Here is a 22,096-nt window from a genome sequence, read left to right as displayed (position 1 = left end):
TACTTTATTTCACGATCTGATGGGGAAATAATTGCATCACTCACTGATCTTGTGGCATTTCAGACACTGCTCCATCTTGGGAGCAGCAGCAAACAGCTTTTTGTTTATAAAATTGAGGAAAAACCTTTGTTTTCTGTTAAACCTGGAGGCTGCAGTAAGGGAGAAACAGCTTTGGTTAGCCTGGATTTGTAACACTAATGGAATTCTTAACAGATCCAACTGAGCAAACACTGGGCAGTCTCTAGCTTTGCACAAATGTGGAGGAAGATGTTACCTGTACTGGGTATTAGGTTTTGAGTGATGTTAAAATCCTTTGCCATGTCACTGGAAGTGATTGACACTAACAGCCATGTCATGTCTGTACTAAAAAATTTCGTTTTCCATTTTCCCTTTACAATGAACCTTCATCATGGATCATAAGGTGGGATATGACAAGTGTTTGAACAGCATAAAGTGGCCTTGTGCCATCACTGAGTGACTTGGATGGGGACTCGGGTGGGGCTGGGGGTTTGGAGGCTGATCCATGGCTTCTTTGGTCTCTGTGAATCCAGGGAGTGGCATGGATACACAGGATGTGTTCTTTATCTAGGTCAGAGGTGGGAGGAAGGAGAACTGAAGGAAGCAGAATTTGACATCCTGAGCTAACAACTGTGTTCCAGGTGCCTGACATTACACTGGGGATTCAATGTAACCTCCCTCCTAAAGGGATTTTGGCATCTTCATGGTGGGTCCCTCCCTGTGAGGGTGTGAGTTCCAGGCAGAGAGGAGCAGTGAGGATCAGCCCCTCTGTCAGGGGGATGAGGTGACTCGTGTCCCTGTGGTGGTCCTGCTGCCCTGGTGGCCCCGGTCCCCTCTGGCCACAGCAGGAGCTGCCCAGCAGCCCTGGGTGGATGCACAGGGCAGTTCCTCAGGAGAGGGTACCAGAAGCTGCCCCACAGGTGCTGAGGGAGCTGAGCTGTGCCAACTCCTCCCCACAGGAGAACAGGAGATGTCTCAGATCCATTCAGGCCCTTTGCTCTTGGCCAGCCTGGCTGATTGGAAGGGGCTGTGCTTTTTGAGCAGGATTCCTGTAAATTACATGTTGTGAATCCTCCGGAGAGCTATAACAGAATTTCTGTTTTGCTGCATTGAACCACAAGATTAGATTGTGTTTATCTATTGCATTGGGGGTTTTTTTTTGTTTTTTTTTTTCCTGTTGACCATTTGTTCTGGTTTTGCCCCTCACTCTCTTCCTGTTCGGTGCCGCTCGTAGCAGCGCTGCCGGGAACAGCCCAATCCTGCAAGGACATGCCTGTGTCTGACACAAACCTGGATTTGCTGCCTTTGCTGAAGTTACTTCTGGAAATGAGGCCCATTGTAGTAATGATTTGCTAGGGAATGATTTAGCCAAGGCTGCACCTTTAGCTTCCTGTTCTTCATACCCCAGGAGGTGTAAAAATCACCTTTCAGGTGAGATCTTCCATATCTGCATTTCACATTAAAAAAAAAAAAAAAAAAGTCTGTGCTTTTTGTATTTGAAAATGGCACTGACTCTGTTTTAGATGGATTTAGGGTGTGGGGGTTACAGGTTGGAATCCTGGAAGGAATGGAAACATTGAAAAGTGGGATTTTAAAGGCAGTTGTAATTGTAGCCCATGCTGTAACATGAAAAAATGCAGCTGCCATTAGAGGTGGTGCACCTTTTTCTTCAGAATACTTGCAGAGAAATCTCATTTGCAAGTGGCTGTGTTTGGACAGGGCTTATTCTCATAGCAACACCTTTATCCTGAAGCAGGTTTTTCCTGTTTCTTTTCAGGAGTTCACTTTCATGCTAGGGAATTTCTTTAGAAGACCCCAAACGTGGCCTCTTGGGTTCAGATTTTCTTAACCTGACAAATGTCAACAGTGTATTAAACCTCCCTGAAAGAACCAGGGAGGTTCAGAGCTCTGAAGAGCAGCAAGTCAGCTCTTTTCTGAAGAATTATCCCTGCAGAGCTCAGCTTCCCTTGCTGCTGGAGGCTCAGCACATTCCTGGCTGGGGGGATCTGGGGCAGCCCAGTTGTGCTGTTGGATGAGATGTCACACAGCTGCAGCAAAGCTTTGTCCCCAGTTTACATGACCCCTTTTCTTGCTGTTTTTATTCCTTTTTCCATCTCTGCATGGAGCATTGCTTGCTGAAATAGTAAAGCAGGCTCTGAAAATACATGGGTTGGTGTCTGATGAGGAAGGAAATTTCCAGGCTAGTGCCAAAGCAGCCTGCAGCCTCTCAGCTCTCCCTGATCTTCCACTGGCTTGAGATGAGAAGTTTGTGTCTCTGAATGAAGGACAGAGGATGGATCCTGGCCAAAACACACATGGAGGTCTCAGAGAAGTGGCACTGTGGGCCCAGAAGGGCTTTGGATGCATTGGTCATGCAGCTGGATGAGCAGCTGGAATGCAGCGGAATTGCAACGGAGCGTTCCTCTTTGGGCAGCTGGTGTGATTAAACCAGCATAAATTTCCTTTCTGGAACTGTTTTTGGTTGTCCAGTGAACCCCCTCAGCATCTGAGGGAAGCTGCTGACCCACAGTAGAGCAGTTTACCAGGAGCTAAACCCTGGAGAGGCTGAGCAGGTGGGGACAGGGCTGTGTTCACAGCTTGGCTGTGACAGGGTCACTGACCTGATTCTTCCAGTTTAAGCATTTTTGTCTCAGTTTATTTCAAACAAACTTGTCAATGGCTCTGTGTCAGCCCTGCAAATGAAGGAGACAGCTTTAAGTTCTGAGTCAAGGAAGGTAAAGCCCAGCTCCAAAGGTACTGAAGGGATTCTGGGGCTTTCCAAGGAGGATCTCAGAGCGGTGCCTGGAGCTGCTGTGGGCTCTCCCTGCAAACTGCAGCAACCAAGTGCATCTCACATGGGCAGATTGGAAGACCAAGATTAAGGGTAACAAAATACCAAGCAGAGCTGGTCATTCCACAGCAGGCCAGGGAGGTTGGAGCTCTCCTGCTCTATTTCTTGTTACCTTGACTGACCCTTGTCCAGGCCACAAAGTGCCAGGGGAACAGGAGAGTGTGTTCACTTTTCCAGTAAAAATAGTTTTCCTATTCTTTGGTTAGTTCCTTGATGCTGGCCAAGCTGTGTCCTCGTGTGAGAGACGGCGAGACCACAGCAGCCTCGGCTTGAAAGCCTTTTAAACCAGCCTTTTCCTGTGTGGAAATAATTAATTCCCAGAATTTATGCCCAGATTTTAATTTCCTTGGATGGATTACAAAGAGCCAACAATCAGGGCTGGACTTTGGGAGCTGGGATGTGCAGGTTTGTGTTCACACAGGGTCTCAGGTGTCTGCAGCAGGTAAAACTGTGGCAGCACAGAAAAGAAAAAAAAGGAGGAAAAGAGCTGTTAATTTTTGAGGGTTTTGTCTTCAATGATGGGAAAGGAGCAGGAAAAATGTATTTATCAGAGGAGATAACTTTGTTTGCACATAAATCCACATGTAAATGTTCACCGGGTGTGTTAACGAGCTGCTGGCCGCACATGGCACCTTAATTGCTTAATAATCCTTTGGCAGCTTGGCATTCCCAGCTCCTGGGCAGGAGTTCTGTTCAAACTCTGTTTGTGCCTCTCCCAGTGCCCTGTTCAAGTTTCTGGCCGTGGGTTCTTTGGGCATCAGGGAGAAGAAAGAGGAAACCACCCAGCCGGGGTGGATGTCCCGTGGCTCCAGCTCCGAGGGTGTCGGTGGCAATCGCCCAAGCAGGAGCTCGGCCCCTTACGGGAAGGATTACAAAGCACATTCCTTACTCCTGCAGGAGAGGGAAAGGGCTTGTGCAAACCAGGAGGTGGCGTGGAGCAGAGGCCAGGGGCTGCTCCTGGGCAGGAGGAAGGAAATTGGTTGCTCTCGTGGCAGTTTTTGCCCCTGGCTGCCTGGAGGAAACGGATGCTGGGTGCAGGGAGCAGGAGGAAGCTGGCATGGCCCTGCCCAGGTGGAGCAGGCAGGATCTTTGCTTTGTTCCCTTGTTAGCTGAGCACAGATCTTGCTTTTGAACTCACAGCAGTCACATCCCTAGTTCCTGTGTCTGGGTAACAGTTCTGTCTGTGTTTCCCAGTCACCAACCCCTCCATTCTCACCTGCCTTTGGGCTCTGTGAGTGGTGAACCCCTATCCAGGTGGGTTAACAGGGGTGTTTCCCTGTCAGAGCTGATTTGTGGGGCTGTTTTGGGGATTTTGTGGCCTAAACCAGCACTCAGGTATGATGTTTCCCTGCAGCTCATGTCCTTGCATGGTGTGACTGGCAGGTCCACCACACCCATCATGCTGGGACGTCCCAGGAATTCATTCTGCTTTGTCATCAGGGCTGAAATATTGAGTATTGCAAACCATTGTTGTCTATTAAATCCTTCCTGGTCTACACAAATTGCCAAGAATTTTATTCTTAATTCAGCATTCTTACACTGCTGAGTTTGGGAAGTGGGATAGAACTGGTAGAGGTGTTATTTTGCCATCTCTCTTCTGGATAATATCCAATAATATCCCTCTCCTGTATGTGACATCCTGAAGTTTCAGCTTCACTGCTGTCAGAGGCTAAAGTGACCTGAGAAATGCTGGGGACCCACAGGGAGTAACTGCTTTTCCCATTTCCTTACAGGCAATATTTTAGCCCCCCTCAGGATTTTTATATGGATTCCATCAGCAGACCACATTTCTTGGATACAAACTATGCAGCTGTGGACCCCACTGACTTCTTACCAAAAAATGGGGATTTTCCTCAGGTAAGTGCAGAGTTCCTGATGTCTTTGGGGGGAAATGAGGCTTTGGAGTGCTGGGGTTTGCTTTTTAGTGTTGCCTTACTCAGGGAAAATGAAGAGATGGGTGATAAATTTGTCCAGCCCCAGAGAGGAACTGTGTGCATTTGGGATCAGTCCTCTGACACCAGGAATTTGAAAGGTGTCCATGGTTTGGTAGGAGCTGCTCTGTGGTAAAACAGCTTCTGTCTTTTAAAGGGGTGTTTGGCATAAAGCCTGGTGGTGCTGGAGGCTGCAGGAGGGTCCCAGAGTGTGAACTGAGCACTCTTCAGACTCTTGGGTTATTTCCCTCCCAAAATGCTCTCGTGCTGCATGTTCTTCCTCACTGGTTACAAGTGGTGGATTCCTGAATAGTGAATATTTAGGGATTACATCAACTCAGTGCCTAGCATTCCAAGAGTGGAGCCAGGTCAGTTTTTGCAGAGCTGAAGTGTGGGAGGAGTGAACAGTGACCCCAAGTCATGCAGCATCTCTGGGGACCCAGACCTCCCTCACCTTGGGGATCTCTCTGGGTGGGTAGGAGCTTCTTCCATGGAGGTTTTGGAACACTGCACTGGCTTTTGGCAACATCTTATAGTAAGATTAGTCAGTAAAAACTGCAAGTAGTTGATATGGCAGAGCTGACTTGGGAATAAAGAAGGGACAGGCTCTATCCTTTCTAGGAATTAATACAGACATTGGTGTCTGCTGGTGGATGTGTTAATTCCCCCTTGTTGTGTTTTTGTTTTCTTAGTATGGCTAAAGAGTGGTTTTGTCCCTCCTTGGGGCTTTGATTTCTGCAGCTTTGGATGTGCAGGTGCTGGGGATTTGTGCTGTTTGAGGTGGCCACTGGTGTGCTGTCCCCCCATCCAGCTCCCTGTGCTTCATGTCAGGGGCAGCCACTGGGCAGCTGCTGGTCAGGGTTTTCTGGCTGGATTAAACCAGATAAATAATTGAATCACAGGAGCATTGATCTCTGCCTCCTGCAGAATTAATTGTGGGAGGAACGAGGCAGAAAGGTGATCTCATCAACTTGTGAGACCATTTCCCAGGCTGTGATGGGAAGGGGAGAGGGGTCCCTGCCATAGGTCTCACCTCCAGGTCTGGTGGGGTTTGGCTGATGGGTTCAACGGGAAAAGGGCTTAATTATTGCTTTAACTTTTGTATTTTCTAGTATCTCAGTGGTCAGTCAGCTTCCTTCCCTGCAAAATTGATCTAAGCCAACTTGGAGGAGCAGATTTTTGGAGGTTCTCTGTGAAAGGAGATGCTTTGTGTTGGCTGGGTGAGAAAAGAGCAGGGAGCTCTGAGACAAAGCAAGCATGAACGACCTCAAATGATTCCCAGAGCAAGAAATAATTCTTGTGCTGCTCTTATCCTTTGGGAGAGGAAGCCATGGATGGGAGTGAGTTGATTTTAGGCAAATGGGCTTTTGTTTGGACTCTTTCTTTCTGTAGTGAGACTGCACCTATTGCAGTGAGCCTGCAGGTGTTCTGCCCCCAGTATTGACACAGCAAAGTGTCCTCTGAACCTGCCACAGCCAAACAAGTTCCTTCACTGGCTGTTGTACCACCAGGTAGTGCCCTGTGCTCCCAGAAGGAGCAGAGCAGCTTCATGGTGCTCCCCTGTCCTCTTCCATGCTTTGTCTGTGAGCCCCTGCTCTGGTCCCTGGAGATTCCACAGGTAACAGGGTAGTGATGTGTCACCCTGAAACTGAGGAACAGTGGATCAGGCTTTGTTAGAGCTCTGTTTTCCAAGCTGAAGTTCTCTGCTGGAGTTGCTGCCTCTGGGGGCTGGGGTGTGTCTGGAACTCCCTGGAGCCAAGGGACAGCTCTCAGTTATTTCACCTTGGGGCTGTCTCTGGAAGAAGAGTGTCAGGCTCCAGTCATCCTCTAACAGCTCATTCTGCAGTATGGAGCCAGGTCAGCCTTCTTGAGCACTCAGCTTTGGACTTCTGAGCACCCTGCACAGTCTCTCCTGTGCTCTCTCAGAGCAGGATGCACTAAGCACTGACATGGAAGCCGTGGATAAACCCCAGGGGTCTCTGAGCCATCAGGCATTGCTTTTCCAGGGAAAGGCTGCAGATCTGCTCACAGGAGCCAGAGGTGGAGCCTGGCTCTGGTAGAGCAGCAGGTCTCAAACTGGAGACAGTGGCATCAGTCTGGAGCCACCTGGGAGTTTCCTGAAACTTTTCCAGCCCTTTCTTCAGCAATGTTTTCCACTTTACTGCTTTCTCATTGTCCCAGACATCAAACTGTTAAATATTAACATTTGGCTTGGGAAGCTGAAACGTGCCATCCAGGAAGGGTGGGAGCAGCTGAGTGGTTCCATCTTTCCAGGTGGCTGTACAGGAAAGTACCTGTCTCTTCCAAACTTTCCTGCTGCCATGGTAGGAGTGGCAAGGGCTGGTCCAACCATGCCAGACAGAGCAGTAGAACCCAAGGGGCAACATGAGGAGTCTGCTGCAGGTGCTGGTAAGAAATTCCTGATCCAATCTGTGGTTCTTGGGCAGGCAAAATGGATCAGGTGCTTGTGTGAGGACTTGTGCTGCCTCCACACATGGATACAGGCTGTTCTCTTGGCTTTGCTCCTGTAGCAGAATCCAGAATTTTGAGGAATAATGAAGAAGGATTTGAAAGGTCTAGAGAGCAAATGATTGAGTCATTTGTGTAGCAAACTCTTTCTGTTGTGGCAGTGATTGTCCATGTGCTGTAGAGTTCAGAGAGTGGGAGTTCTGGTGCTTTTTCCTCTGGCATTGGCATTTCCTCTCATCATGCTTCCATATTTTGTTTTGGGAGTCCTGGTTCTGCAGAGTGCAAAGGCTTTGCTGACCTGGGGATACTGAGAGTGGGAATTGCCACATTTTCTAATGGCTCTGGGAGTTTGTAGTTGAGCCCTTCACCTTGCTGGGCAGGGAAGGTGCTCACTGCATGGCCAGAACAGCCTGATGTGAACTTGAACTTGTTTCCTCCACAGTAGGGTTCTGGCTTGCTCCTGGGTGATTCATCCTTGCTGATCTGTTGGCATTTTTTATATAAACAAGTGGCTTGAGTGGAGGTTCAGAAAATAGTTCTGGGAGGCCACGTTGGGTCTGACAGCATTTCTGCTCTTGGGAACTGTTGTCTGCAGCCAAAGTCTCATCCCAACCACATGGTGCCATCTCCTTATGGAAAAGTCTGCCCACGTGTCCTTACAAATCACAGTCCTGAGAGAAGCAGGGTTTGGTTTCTATTGCTTCCCTCCCTTCCTGCTGGTTATTCCTGCAGTCCCTGGTGCTGCTGAGCTGGGATCTGGCACTCGTGGGCAGCAGTTCTGCAAAGGCACTGTGGCTGTGGTGCTGCTATTTTGTGACACTGATGGTGAGAGCTGTTAATTGCCATAATAAAACATTGAATCAGGGAAGGTTTAACGTCTCCTCTGGCCTGTGTTGCCCCTGTGAGCTGTGTCTGTCCCCAGACCCTTACAGAGTCAAAGCATCCTTCTCTAGGAGAGCATCCCTGCTGCTCTTGGCCACCGCAGATTTTTCTTTACTTCACTGCCCTGGTCAGTTTAGAATTAATTGAAACATGGACTCTGCCTAATTCCTCTGAGCTCTTTGTTATCTCTGATGGCCTTTGCTGGTAGTCTGTGTCCCCTTTGCCTAATTTTGTGCTGCTTGTGGCTCTAGAACAGGACTTTGCTGAACACATAGAAAACTCCTCTGCTGACTTCATGTGCCCTGAGAAATAAACCTGGGAGGGGGAGCAGCTCCTGGGGAAGGTGGAGCTGGGGACATGCTGGGTGTGCAGGGGACTCTGCAGATCCTCCTTCTCCCCTCAGTGAGCCAGCTCTGGGTGTAAGTGCTTTGGGAGGAGCTCTGGTCCCCTTCTTAAAACGTGGGTTGTGCTTGGGCTGGAGGGAGGAGGTCAAACCAGATAGATTTATCCTGTGGGCCAGGAGGAATTGCCTGCTCCGAGGCAGAGTCACCTTCAGTAATTCTGTAAAGATGCAGTTACAGCCTTGTTTGATCTGCTCTGCTGGATGGGGGCTCCTGACCACATGTGTTAATCATAAACCAGCCCTCTCCTCACCACCAGCCCCTTGCAATCTCCTGTTAATCTTCCTTGTTAAAGCAGGAGGAGAAATTAACCTGCTCTTAAAAAAAGTATCAATTTTGAGAAGTGCTTCAGAGCACAGAGCTGTGGTGATTTAGGAGAAATCAATGCAACAGTTATTAAATTATATGGAACACTTGGTTGTGGCTGAAACAAAGAGTTTCCTGGAATAAGAAACGTCCTGGAACTTCTGTTGCTGTCCTGGAGTTATGTCTACAGGGAACACAGACATTAAAATCCATTTGCAGGCAGTTACCTGGCTCTTGGCCTTGGGGGAACAAGTGGCTTTAAGTGTTCATGTCTTTGTTTCTGCACTGCAGGTTTGGGGTTTGGGCTGGTGTAATAACACTTTATAACCCCTCTGGCTGAGATACTTGACACATCCTGCAGGCCTGGGGTAAGGAAAATGAAGGCTGTGGTTATAACAACTCACTGTGCACTGACCAAAGGCTTGGGGTGCTCCAGTTGGGGCACCCTGAACTGGTTCCCTGGAGGAGGAGAGGTATAATTTGGCTTTTGAGGTATACTTTGTTGTCAGTGGATTGCAGGAGCCCCCTCAGATGCCTGTGGCCCTGGGGAAAGGGGTAAAAGAGCCTGGAGGGTTCAGATATCCCCCCACATTCTAGTCTTGATAGTTCTCATCTGTGTTGCTGCCTCCAAGCAGCGTGGTCCACTCCTGGCAGGAGGGATGGAGATCTGCCTTCTGAGGGTCTTGGCAGGCACCATTCCCTGCCTCCTCCCTTGCCAAAGCCAACAAAAGTGGGAAAAGCTGGTCTGAAACTCTCAGTGATCTTATAAGTGCTGGCAATAGAATCCAATAGCAGACCATGGGGACATGGCTGAAAATAGATGTTTAATTCAAAGCAGAATTGGTCTGAGTCAGGGGGTGCAGAAAGTTCCCCAGCACAGCAACTCCCTGGGCTTGGCTGGAAGGGGATAAGTCAGATGTGAGAGCTGGAATAATCCTGCTTTCCTTGTCCCTGTCTGTCAGCACACGTGTTCTCGGGTGAATTGTGGGGAGGCAGGTTGGGAACATTCCAGGTGGTGGTTCCACAGTGGTTTATCTTCCCCTTGGTGATTAAACTGCTGTGGTCTTGCAAAATCAATGCAGCAGCCCTGGGTGTCTGCGCTGTGTTCCCACTTCCTCCAGCAGCACAGGTCTCTCATGTCTGCATTTTGCCCCCCCTGACAGCAAAGGAAGAGGAAATAATCCACCTGCTCTTCCAAAGGTTGCACAGATTGCCAGCCCTCGATTGGCTCAGGCAGGACATAGTGGTTCAATCAAGGTCACACAGCAAGTTGCTAATTAAGACATTTCAGAAATTAATTTGGCCTCTTCACTCCACACATGTCATTAAAGCACCTGCCTCAGCAGAGCCTGCCCTTAAATACAGCAAATTCAGAGAAAAGCAGCCTTGAGAACCCTCAGCCTCTCTGCTGCCCACAGAATCCAAATTCTGTTGTTACTGTAGTCCCTGCAGGACATTCTGCTGGCTCTCAGGGCAGTGCTGCTTGCAGCCTCCCCTGGGAGGTGAGATGGGTGCTGGGAACAGGGAGAGCCCAGCACATGCTCCAGCTCCTCCTGGGAGCCCCATCCGTGGCTGCAGACCCTGCCATAGCTGCATTTGTGCCAAGGAAAAGGTGGTTTTTCTTTGCCATTTGCTTATTGAAAAAACCTCCTGGGCTAGGTGTGTTGAGGGTGGAATGTGGATCCTCACTGTTGATGTCTCAGTCCCTGTGGAGCCACGGTGCTGCAAGTGTTCTGCCCTTGGGAACGAGTCCTGCTGCAGATTTTTACCCTCTGGATGGTTTTCCAGCCTTAATACCTGGTGAGTTTTCCTTGGAGGGACCCATCCTCCTTCCTCATCTGATGGCATAAAGCAGAATTCCCTTGCTCAGCTCTCTCCCTGGAGGGCTTTGTCTGCTCGCCTCTCTCTCGAGGGCCTGCTGGGACTTTGTGCCTTCTTTCACTCCAAAGATCTGTTTTTTTGAGAAGTGCCTGATAAAATGGGATTTTCCAGCTGTTCCCAGCCCAAGACCCTGAGAGGAGCTGTCTCAGCAGTGACAGCCACAGCAGCAGGCACTGAATGCTGGCTCAAACTTGGAACAGAGATGAGCTGTGCTCCCTTGAAGCTGTACTGTGGGTGCCTGGAAGTTCTGGGAGCAGGGATGGAGAGAATCAGAGCAGGCAGGGCTCCTGTCCCTCCCCATTCCCAGCACGTGCACTGCTGGGTTTGCTGGGCAAACTGGAACTGACCCCACGGGCAGAGCCCAGCTCCAGGGCTGCCACCAGCCCTGCCAGGGAAGAGCAAACAGAAGCCTCTTGCACCCAAAGCAAACACCGCAGTTCCCAGGGATTTTCCAGAGGGTGATTCCCTGGATGATTCTTTTAATCTCCAGTGGTGTTGGAGGAGACCTTAATTAACTTTACATCCCTTGCAGATGTCCCTTTTTGTGCCTTTTTCTCTTCCCCACCAGAAATTTATTTCTGTTTCCAAAACTGTTAAAGTTAAAAGGGACAGCCTTGGAAAGAGGAGGCAACAGTCTCTGGGAAATAACAGTGACCCAGGGAGGAAAGGGAAGAGAATGGGCCACTCCTTTGGATTTCTAAAGGCACCATTTGGGGTGGGGCAGACACCAAAGACAAAGAGAGCACATGCCTCTGGGGGGGACACCAAGGTGGGAATACTCCTCATGAGCTTTGTCACCTCAACCACTTCACCTGAGCCCTGAAATCGGGAGGGGGGGGGTAGGGGCAGGAGGGCAGGACCCCCAGCCCAGAGCAGGAGCTGCCAGAGGGACAAAATGTGGCACAAAGAGAGCACATGGCTCTGGGGGGGACACCAATGTGGGAACACTCATGAGCTTTGTCACTTCAACCACTTCACCTGAGCCCTGAAATTGGGACGGGGGAGGGCAGGACCCCCAGCCCAGAGCAGGAGCTGCCAGAGGGACAAAATGTGGCACAAAGAGAGCACATGGCTCTGGGGGGGACACCAAGGTGGGAACACTCATGAGCTTTGTCACTTCAACCACTTCACCTGAGCCCTGAAATTGGGATGGGGGAGGGCAGGACCCCCAGCCCAGAGCAGGAGCTGCCAAGGGGGACAAAATCTGGCTTTGGATGGCCGGGGAGAGGAGCAGAGGGAGCCTGGAAGGCTCTGGCTCTGCAGAGCCCGGCGCTGTTTACTGTGCTCTGTGGTTGGATTACACCACGTACAGTAATTCTCCTCGCACTGCCAGTAATTTCACTGACTTACCAAGCAGGCATCATTTCCTGAAAGTCAGCCCTGGACTTAGAGGAAGTAAGAGCCCTCTCGTCGTGACTAAACACTCTATGCAAATCTCCGGGCTCAGGACGGCTCTGCCGGGCCCTGAGTCTCCATTTTCCCTGCTCTGGCTGCTTCATGTTGGCTTTTAAAGCCCCCGATGAGCCCTGGCTGTGAATGGACCTTTCTGCACTTTGCTCTGAGCACCCTCCCCCTGCTGCTGTCTCCCGCGCCGACAGCCCCCTGAATGCTGCTCTAAAATGTCCCAAATGCAGTTCTGGCTGAAGTTCCCATCTCTCTACAAGGTAAAGCCTCATTTTTTCCTGGGTCTTGCCTCCTCCTCCATAGAATTCCTTGTGTGTTTGGTCACCAGGGCAGTTGTGCAGTGGCTGCAGAGTTTTGGGGGTGACACCTCTCCATGTTGGGTACTGGGAATAGAAATTTTTTTTTTTTTTTTTTGTCCCAAAGATATGATTTCTGTTTTGCTGGAACCTGCATTCCTGGGTGCTATTCAGTCAGTCAGAACTCAGTGGCTGAATGTGGAATTTGGAGGGAAGGAGCTCTCTGAGGATTGATCCGTGTGTTTGTGTCGGTGTGATGGCTTTGAGGGTGTTTTATTTCCAAAGTTAATGTGGGGTGCAGGAAGCAAGGGGAGCACCATCCAGCCAGAGCTAAACCCTCCACACTGTCAATTTATTGTCCCAAATTTAGACAGACTTTGGGGTTTGGCAGCTGAAAGATTTTATAGTGATCACCTGCAGCTGCTGATTTGGTCACTCCTGAATAATAATTTACTTAATCTGTAACTTTTGAGGTGCTGAATCTCTCTTGGCTGGCAATGTGGCTGTAATTGTGGGTGTGTATTTGGGTGTATAGATAGGGTTTGGGGTTTTTAATAAAACCCCCTCTTCACTTGTGTGCTCTGCAGCGCAGTCATCCAGAGCTGCTCTGCAGACACTGTTTCCTCAGTGTCTGGATTGTGAGAAAATAAACCATTTCTATTGATGGCTTGATGGAAAAAAAATATTTTTAGGATGCTTGTTCTGTCTTTATTTAGGCTTCACCTGTTCTTTCATTATTTTTAACACTTTGTTTTGACTGAGGGAGCTGAGCTGTTCCCAGGGGCTTGGAGAAAGATCAGATATCTGGGCTGGGGTACCTTGATTTTTTCCTGATCTTTTCTAGGGAGATAATGTGTCATAATCTCAGTTTTGGGATAATGACAGGAGTACCGTGTGCCACAGTAGCATCAGGTTGTCCTCTGCCCTGAGACCCTCCTGCAGCTCTGCCTCCAGCTCTGGGTCTTTGGCCCAGGAGAGGCCTGGACCTCCTGGGACCAGTCCAGAGGATGCCATAGAGATGCTGAATTCCTGGAATAAGATTTATGTAAAAAACAGTTGCAGAAAAGTATCTGAAATAAAGATCCTGCCTGTCAGAACAACTTCCATGTGGTGCAGAAATTCGACTTCCACTGAAGCAGACATGCTGTTACTGTAGAACCTTGTGTTTCTAATGAGAAAAAAAATCTGATTAATCCATCTGAAACAGGGACAAAATTACATGTTTCAAACCCCTGAGCTGACCCTGACCATGGGCTTTTGGTTGAGGTGAAGGTCCTTCATTTTCCCTGAGGTCACCAAGCAGCTGCTTCCATTTGCAGCAGATAAATCAGGCATGGTTTGCACTGGTTGTGGTTATCCATGGCCTTTTGTTAAACACAATTACCCTGGGTTTGGTAAATTTATAGAGGTAGTGGTGGTGGAAGTTCTTGGGGTGGGGAAGCTGGCAGGTGATTAATTTTAGTGCTCTTTAGATAATGCAATTAGTTAAGACAAATGAGAGATTCTGGAAGTTTGTGACTAATGCCTGGTAATGCTGGCAGAGGATGGGATCACTGCATCACTTCCAGGAGGAGCATTGTCCTCCCTCTGCCTTGGAGGCTGGTTTCCTCTCCCAGTTCAGCCCAGTGGCAGGGCTGGAGTCTTCCCTGGGGATGGAAGGGTCTGGGTGACGTTTGCTGCAATGTCTTGGGTTGGGTCATGAGGCTTTCCCATATCCTGTTGCTAATCCAGCCCAGCCCTTGCCTATTGTTGGGAGTGCAATGGCCACTCTGTGCTGCCCCACAGCCTCCCTTGCCATGACATGGGTGTGCAGATGTTTCCTCCTTCCCCAGCCTCTGTCAGTGCCCTTTGCAGGTGAACAAACCCTGCTTGGAAGTGTCTCAGCAGTGGGATTGGGTGGGATCTGGGACCATCTGGATCCTGCACAGGTCACTCGCTCTGGCCATGGCCAGACCCACCCAAGTGTTCTTCTGCTTTCTGGAATGTGAAAGGGAGTCCAGGGATCCCTTCATTCCAAGGTGATAAATCTGGGTGCCTGTTCAGTCTCTGGATGCCTTGATTTCTGGGTAATCCTAAAATAGCCACAGAAACAGCAGGAGCAGGAGCTGCTGCCCTCACTCCCTGAGTCTTTATGTCCACCAGTTGGTAATTGAGGAATCCAAACTCCCCACATCACACCTGCCATTGCTGGAGTGCTTCCAGCACCTGCACTGATGGCTTCAGGGCACACACTGGCAAATGAGACATCCCTGGGAAGAAGGGGAAAGGAATGTGTCCCAGTGGTTTAAACACTACAAGCCCATAACTTTTGGTAGCAATCAGAGGGGGTCTGACCCAGCTCTTGGCCTGAAGCCCTTGGGAGCAGCATAGCCAGGCTCAGCTGCTCGTGGGTTTGTCAGGCAGGGCTAAGTGACTTTTAAGAGTCCTTGGCTGCCTTTCTGCCTGTAGTGGGAAATTAGTCCTTTACTGGAAGTGAGCAGTGATTCCTCCTGTACCAGCCCCTGGCTCTGCTGGCAGGAGCCTGTTGGGTTACCCTGGTGCTCTGGCTGGGCTGTGCTGACACAGCTGTGAGGAACCACCCGTGCTGGCAGCATCTCTAGGGCCACCAAGACAAACCTCTTGGTCCATTTGCCCTTCCCTCACAGACAGAGGCTCTTCTCCTGCCAGACCTGAGTGCTGGACTTTGGTACTGGAAGTACATTGCTCTTAATTAACAGCAAAGTTTTTCTTCTTGACAAAATTTGAAGATGCTATTTGGTGTGGGAGAAGGGCTGAGGTGATGGGATGGAGCTGGGGAAGGGGCAGGGTCTGTGCCACAGTGAAGAATGCAGAGCAAGAAGTGCTTATTGGCTCTTGGTTCTTGACACCTGAAATGGGGAAACCAGATGTGGGCTTGATGTTAGGGAGGGGATTGGTGTCTCTTTCTGAGCCAAAGTCTGTGTGACTCAAACCAACACTATCACTGGGCTAACACCAAATAAAACAGTTGCAAACCATCCAGCCCAGTCACCAGAAGAAGAGCAAGGGTAGAGCCTGGTCCCTGTTGCTGAAGCATGTTCCTTGTCCAGGGTGGGGCTGGCCCTTGGGAAGAGGATTGGTAGATCTGCCTGGATTTACCTAGATTCAAATCCAGGTGACACCAGCACTCCTTCCCCTGCTCCTGGCAGCCTCCTGTGTGTAGAACCTGCCAGGAGGAGAGGGATGTTTCCCACAGGCTCCAGGTAGTGCTGCATTGGAAATTACAGTGAAACAGCCACACTGTGATTGAGTGTAGCTGGGTCTCTGGGGGCCCCTGCTCATGAATGAGATCCTCGAGTTCTTTGGGGTCAAGGTGAAGCTTTTGCACCCCTCAGCAGCCTTTTTTAATCAAGCACAAAGTGGAGTTGAGCCATGCCTCCTCGTTGGATGGTCCTCTCTCCCAGTCCATGGTGCAGGGATGTGCACAGCCCAAGTCAGCCTTCACCATGTACCCACACTCCTGGCCAGGGCTTTTCATGCTTTTTCAAGAAACAGATTTTTAAACACCACCACAGAGCATGTCCTCAGTTCCAGGTTAATTCCTGGGATCTGTGGAGTGCAAAGCAACGGAGACGCTCATTGAGCAGAAAGAAATTACAGCTTGCTGGCCGAGTGAGGAAGGATCTTTGGTCTCATCCTGCCTCCTCCAACCATGGCTGTGCCTCTGTTCCAGGATTCTTCATACCTCGATGAGCTCTCCAACAACAACTCCCTGTTCTCGTCCCCCGCGGATTCCCTCTCGGACATCGTGGATGCCAAGGACTTCCTGCCCGCCGACAGCCTGAGCCACGTGCCAACACTGTGGGATGTGAACACGCCTCAGCAGAACCAGATCGAGGTAGGGGCTTGTCTTGGTTTTGTGAAAAAAGCCAATCACTTGTTCTTAAAATTTTCACAGTTTAATAGTAATGAAATGGTTATAAAAATAGGAATATAATTAGAGTAATAATAATTTGGACAATTAGGATTAGGACAATATGACACAATAGAAACAAAGAATTAGGGACAGTTTGGGTACCTTTTTCTGGGCAGCATAAGCCCGAAAAAGGACACAGTTAACAGAGGATTAACCCTTAAAAACAACAGCCTGTTGCATATTCATACACTTCATACATGATGCATAAATTCCATTCAAACACAGGATTCTGTCTGGGCAGTGTCAGCTTCTTCCTCTGAATCCTAATGGCATTGTCATTCCTGAGCGAGGCAGGAAGATGTAAATTTCTTCTGATAAGAGGGCAATAAATTCTCTTTCTCTGAAAGATTTAGGTGTCCTGTGGCTGCTATCTCAATGCGAGTCCTTTCTTTAGAAAAAAGTATCCTACATAGCATAGTTTCTATTTTAACCTTATGTTACAAACTAAAACTATATTTAAACACACTACTTAAGAAAATTAATACAGCATCACTTTCCAACATAACACATATAATATTCATTTTAATATTTACAAAAAGCCAATCATAAAATACACATTTTTCACAGTTTGAAAAGACAGGTGTTTGCTAAGGAAGGCAGGAGCCTCCCTTGAAATGGAAAATGTAAATCCCCCCCCCTCTGAATTGCTATAAATTTTAAATTAAGGGGCTGTCAGGCAAAAAATATGGGAGCAGGAATAACAGTTCTTTAATAAGGAAGAAAATAAAAAGATAAAATAAACAATGCAGTGAACTAAACCAACACTGCCAGAGTCAGAGCACAGCCTGACACCCTGTGGGTCAGGGTGCTGGCAGCAGTCCCACTGGAATTGTGGCTCAGCCCTCCTGCAGTGCCAGGGGTGGCTCTGCTGGAGCAGGGATCCTGGAGAAAGGTGGAGTCTTTCTCTGAAGATCCAGGGGAAGAGGCAGCTGCTGTTCCTCTGGGAAATCCAGTGGAGAAGCTGTGCTGGTGTTCCAGAATCTCCAGATTATATCCGGGTAGGAATGCCTGGCTCCTCCCTCTGGGTGGAGCTGTGCTGGTGCTCCAGAACCTCCAGATTCTATCCAGGTAGGAATGCCTGGCTCCTCCCTCTGGGCTCACATCTCCCAGTGGGATGCTGTAGCTCTTATCAGCCATGCAGGGACATTCAATGGCCTGTTATCAGCAGATGTTTTTGGAGAGAGGAGTGGTTGTGGAAGAGATAAGGAAAACTGCCCCCTGAACAGAAGCCAACTGCATGCAGATGGCAAACAGAACACGATTTGCTGGGCAATCCAGGACAGGGCTGCTCCTTTCCCATCCTCCCAACAGACAGGAGATACCTCAGCCTTCATCCCATGAAGGTTTTACCAAGGAATTAAGAAACCAGAACCCAGTTCCTTTGGGTGGAGTTTGAAGTGTGGTGATGTTATTTCACTGGTGGAGAGAAGGGGTGAAGTGGTGTTAAGTCTCCTGGAAGCAGGAGGGAATCTCCTCTTGCAGAGTGCAGTGCAAGGCTGTAGCTCTTTCTCCTGGCAGCTGTGGCAGGTAGGTGCATCCTGTGGAGGATCTAGCCCTAAAACATCCAGCAGGTCCAGGGATGGACTCCAGGAAAACTACCCTGACATGAATCATTAACTTCCCTCCACAGCAGAACCTTTTGTTTGTTCACCAGAGCAAATAGTTCAGCAACAATGACTGAAAAACTGTCTCAACTTAAGACTCACCATTTGTGTTTACTTTGTGAATGCAAGTCCCTGCAAGCTTTTACATCCCAGAGTTTTCTGGGGTGCAGGAGCTGTATGTACTCCTTCAGCATCACCTGATTGTGGGCATTTTTTGGGCATTTTCACCAGTTTTCTGCTCTCTGCTCTGCCTCAGCTGGGGGACTGACATGGGCACCACAGGCACCAACTGGCTCTGGAGGTTGTTGGAGCCACATCACCCACATCCACTGGATCTGGGTCTCAGCTCTTGCAGTTCCTGTCCATCTGTGCCTCACATTTCCACTGTAGGTCACTCCCTTAGGAAGAATGAGGGGAAAAACACCCAAAGTTGCTAGCCCAGGAGGCAGCTGGGGTAATCACTGCTACATTTTGAGGCTCTGCTGTGCTCAGTTTCTCTGACTGTGCTTCCCTGAGCAGTCTGCAAGCCTCAGACCAGTTGGAACTTGCAGTCTGAGGCAGCTGGAAGAGAGCTGAGCTATTGGAATGCAAGAAGTGGCTGCAGACATCCCAGGCTTGCAAATGGGATGGTTAAAAATGCTGGAGAGCAGATGCATCCCCCAGGACAGAGGAGCCATGTGCCACATTGCTCCTGTTCTCATATTATTGTTGGGGTTTTATGTAAAATCCTAAATCCCTGCAGAAATGGTTCTGTGGTGGGCTCTTTCCAACCATGTGAACTCTGGTTGAGACATTCAATGCCTAGAAAATCCTGGAGTTCTGTGTCTGTGGAGTGGACAGCAAAAACTTACTGGGAAATGCTGTTCTAAATGCAGCATGGAGAAAACAAGGGAGAACTAAACGTTGTGTGAGTGTGAGACTGACTTGTGTGAGCACAGCAGGATCTCCAGCAGAGTCCTTGTCCCTGTGCTGTTCCTTGTCCCTGTCCCATGCTGTTCCTCATGCCCTGCCCTCTACCCTTGTGTCCTGCTGAGCTCTTGGGCTCAGATAAGGCCAATTAACTCCTTGGAATTCCATTTATAAACGACTTCCTTTGGAAAGGAATCTCCAGCTAATTTTGAATGTTGTCTTATCTGTGTTTGCTGAGGCAGTTGGGGCAGGGTTGTTGCTTTTTTTGGGCTGTTTTTTAACTGAGTAACATTTCCTGAGGTGGTGTCAGTGAGGTGCCTCATGGACAGGAGAGTTTGGTTTCATTTTTGCATGGAAGTGGCACCATGTGCTGGGGCACTGGGTGAAAGTACTGCCAGTTTGATTCACCACTGGCCTCTGCACATTGGTGTGGGATATCAGCAGCTTTGATAATCTTGTCTCTCCCCACATCACCACACCATCATAGTTTTCCATAGAATTGCAGGAATTTTGGCTTTTGAGCAGCCAGAGCAGTCACTAAGCTGCAGTGATGGAACATGAATCACATTTCATCCTGATTCCTGTGATCTATCACTCATCTGTGGCTGTGCAGCCAGTTCTGACCCACAGTCCACTGCTGGGTTATCAGGAGTGTAGTTTTTCTAGAACTTTTGTCTCAGAGACCCAGACAGAGCAGGAACAGCAGTCTCTCACAGTTCTGATACATGGGACATCCCAGGAGCCAAGCTGGATGCATCCTGGGGGGAGCCCCATCTGTGGATCCCAGGTACAGGAACAGCCTTGTGCTTTGTCCTCTTTAAAAATAAACATTCCTAGCTGGCTGAGAATCCCTGGATTGAGGTGGTTTGGGGTCAAAGTGGAAAGGGCTGCACACAGAAGTGCCTCTGTGTGCCAGTGGGGAGAGCTGTTATCCCAAGGAAAGGAGCTGTATCCAATATGTTGGCTCTGTTTATCACTCAGGAATGGGCAGAGAGGGAAGAGCTGCTACCCTGTGAAATATTTGCAGGAGCAGCAGACAAAACAGCTTTGATTGTAATGGAGTTGTGAAATAACCTTTTAAAAATAGTCCCTGTCATACATTGTGTTTTCTGTCATCCATCTCACACATTCCCAGTGTTTTTAAGGCTGGGAAGCACAGCCCAGCCTTGGAAGCCTGTGACTGGAATTTGAGAGCTGCTGATGCAGTTTTTTATTGCTCATTCACAGTATGTTCAAGATGTGAGCAGCCTTCTCCCAGCTCAGAACCCAGGGAAGGGATTTACACAGAGAGAGGTTGGCTTGGCAGCCACGTGGGACTGATTCCCTTCCCAGGGAAGTCACTGCAAGGTGGGACAAAATGGAGAATTATGCAGAGGAGAAAAAAGTGGAGTAAGAGTGAGGCTGTGATTGTGCAATTTTTGGTCTTTCTCCTACTTCCAGCCCTGTGCTCTCATGGATCTGTTTCTCTTCTCTGGATGTCCTTAGCACAGAGGGAGGAGAAAATCAAACCAGGAGGTGAGGGAGGGTAGGGAAAGGCTGGAATTGTACAGGTGGATGATGCATCTCCCACTGCAGCTCCTGCTCCCACCTGCTTTGGCCCTCACAGCACATTCTCACCTGTGTGGGTGGTTTTCAAATGCCCCCAACAGCCAAGGTGCCTGTTGCTTCCTCTGCAATTCCTGAGGTGGAATGCTGAGTGCTAAAGCTGGGTCAGGATAGCAAAGGTTTGTACTTTGGGGATTTCTGTGATGCAAACCCAGCCTTGCATTTGTTTCCTGCTGCTGGAGCTTTGAGAACACATCCTGCCCTTCCAGCAGCTCCTGGCCTTTCTCCTGTCTGAGACCAAACTGAGCTTGGATTTGTAGGTGGGGATGTTTCACCTGCTCTCCAGATTTGCTGGCACTGAAAACACTTGTTCTGTCCAGCTTCCTTCTGGTAATTCTGACTCAGGCTTCCAGGAATGGAGGGTTTTTTCCTTTCTTCTACTTTTTATTTTTCTTAAATTTTATTTAAAAATAGGAGTGTTTATGCCTAAGAATTTCCCATGTTTCTCTGCTGCTGGTGGAGCCTGGGTCTGTCATTGAGCCTGGTGCTCTGCACAAGCTGTAAACTTGGAGTAGAGCTGCTCCTGGAGTTGCTGATTGCTTTGGATGCCACGAGCTGCTGGCCTGACCTTGCTCTCTGTCGGGAAATTCCAGGGTGAATTTGTTTGTGTGGGAGCAGACAGAGTATCTCCTCAGCCCAGAGTATCTTAGGAGCTCTCTCTCCTTGTGGAGTGTCTTGGGAGTTCTCTCCTGGCAAGCTGCATGGTCCAGGGATCACAATGTCCAAGGATCTGTGTTGGTGCATGTCCATGTTTGCCCTTCCTCACCTGCACGCTCTGTGTTGCAGCTGTTCTCACCCAGCACACCATTCCCTGGCCTCAACAGCTCCAGTGACCACGTTCCTGCTGTCCCCAACACCCCACTCCTCATCAGCTACCAGGTGAGAGCCCTGCTGGCCTCAGTGGGATGCTCCTGGTGACATCCCAGTGCTGGGGAGAGCAGTTCTGACCTTTTTCCCTTTAGAGAGGGTGAGACAAGCAGCTCAGACAGGCACAAGTCTCTGCCTTTCCCAGAAGTGTGTTCCATTTCCCAGAGGGGAGCCTTGCCATGCTCACTTTGGGCTCTGAGGACTTTGCTCTCTGCTGTGGGCACAGGGCTGGGTGTAAAGCTGGGCCAGGTGCCTGCTCAGGGCAGGTTGGGCAGGGTTCACATGACCCCACAGCCCATGCCAAAAGTGGTGCAAACATCTTTCCCCAGTTTGGTGAGAAGCAGGCATGGGACAGCTTTTACAGCCCCTGGGGTGGGCTCCCACTGATTTCTGTCCTTAGTCTGGGAATGAGATTATTGTGATTTTTAGGAGGGTTGTAGCTTTGGGGGATGGTTTCAGTGGCAGTTTGAGGCTGGGCACAGCACAACTCATGGCTGTAGCTCAGCAAGAGCATTAACATTGGGTCAATGCTGTTTTCTTCAGTCTCAGGCTCCTGCAGAGGAGGAAGATGAAGGTGAGGAGGAAGAAACAGAAGAGTTGGGGCAGACAGAGACATATGCAGAATATATCCCTTCAAAGTGTGAGTGTTGCCTTGGGAAGTTCTGTTCACTCCATTGTGCTCCAACCTAATTTAATTGTGTGTTTGCTGTGGCACCTCCCAGGCTTGTGGTTTTCTAG

General features: G+C 49.3%; 1 protein-coding gene across 4 annotated transcripts in view; it reads left to right on the top strand.

The window, feature by feature from the left end:
* SBNO2 (strawberry notch homolog 2) overlaps positions 1–22,096 on the top strand; it is a 50,313-nt gene that overhangs the window by 8,178 nt on the left and 20,039 nt on the right. For 3 of the 4 annotated variants that reach the window (XM_059869867.1, XM_059869865.1, XM_059869866.1), the window contains exons 4-7: positions 4,603–4,726; positions 16,131–16,295; positions 21,278–21,370; positions 21,902–21,998. In XM_059869867.1, the coding sequence (XP_059725850.1) occupies positions 4,603–4,726; positions 16,131–16,295; positions 21,278–21,370; positions 21,902–21,998 (479 nt within the window). Of the gene's footprint in view, positions 1–4,602; positions 4,727–12,126; positions 12,404–16,130; positions 16,296–21,277; positions 21,371–21,901; positions 21,999–22,096 lie in introns of those variants that run through there. The other variant, XM_059869868.1, reaches the window with a different exon arrangement.

The sequence above is a fragment of the Haemorhous mexicanus genome, chromosome 29, assembly GCF_027477595.1.
Source record: "Haemorhous mexicanus isolate bHaeMex1 chromosome 29, bHaeMex1.pri, whole genome shotgun sequence".
Taxonomy (NCBI): Eukaryota; Metazoa; Chordata; class Aves; order Passeriformes; family Fringillidae; genus Haemorhous; species Haemorhous mexicanus.
The sequence above is the reverse complement of the archived record's forward strand: the minus strand, read 5'-3'. Positions and strand labels throughout refer to the sequence as shown.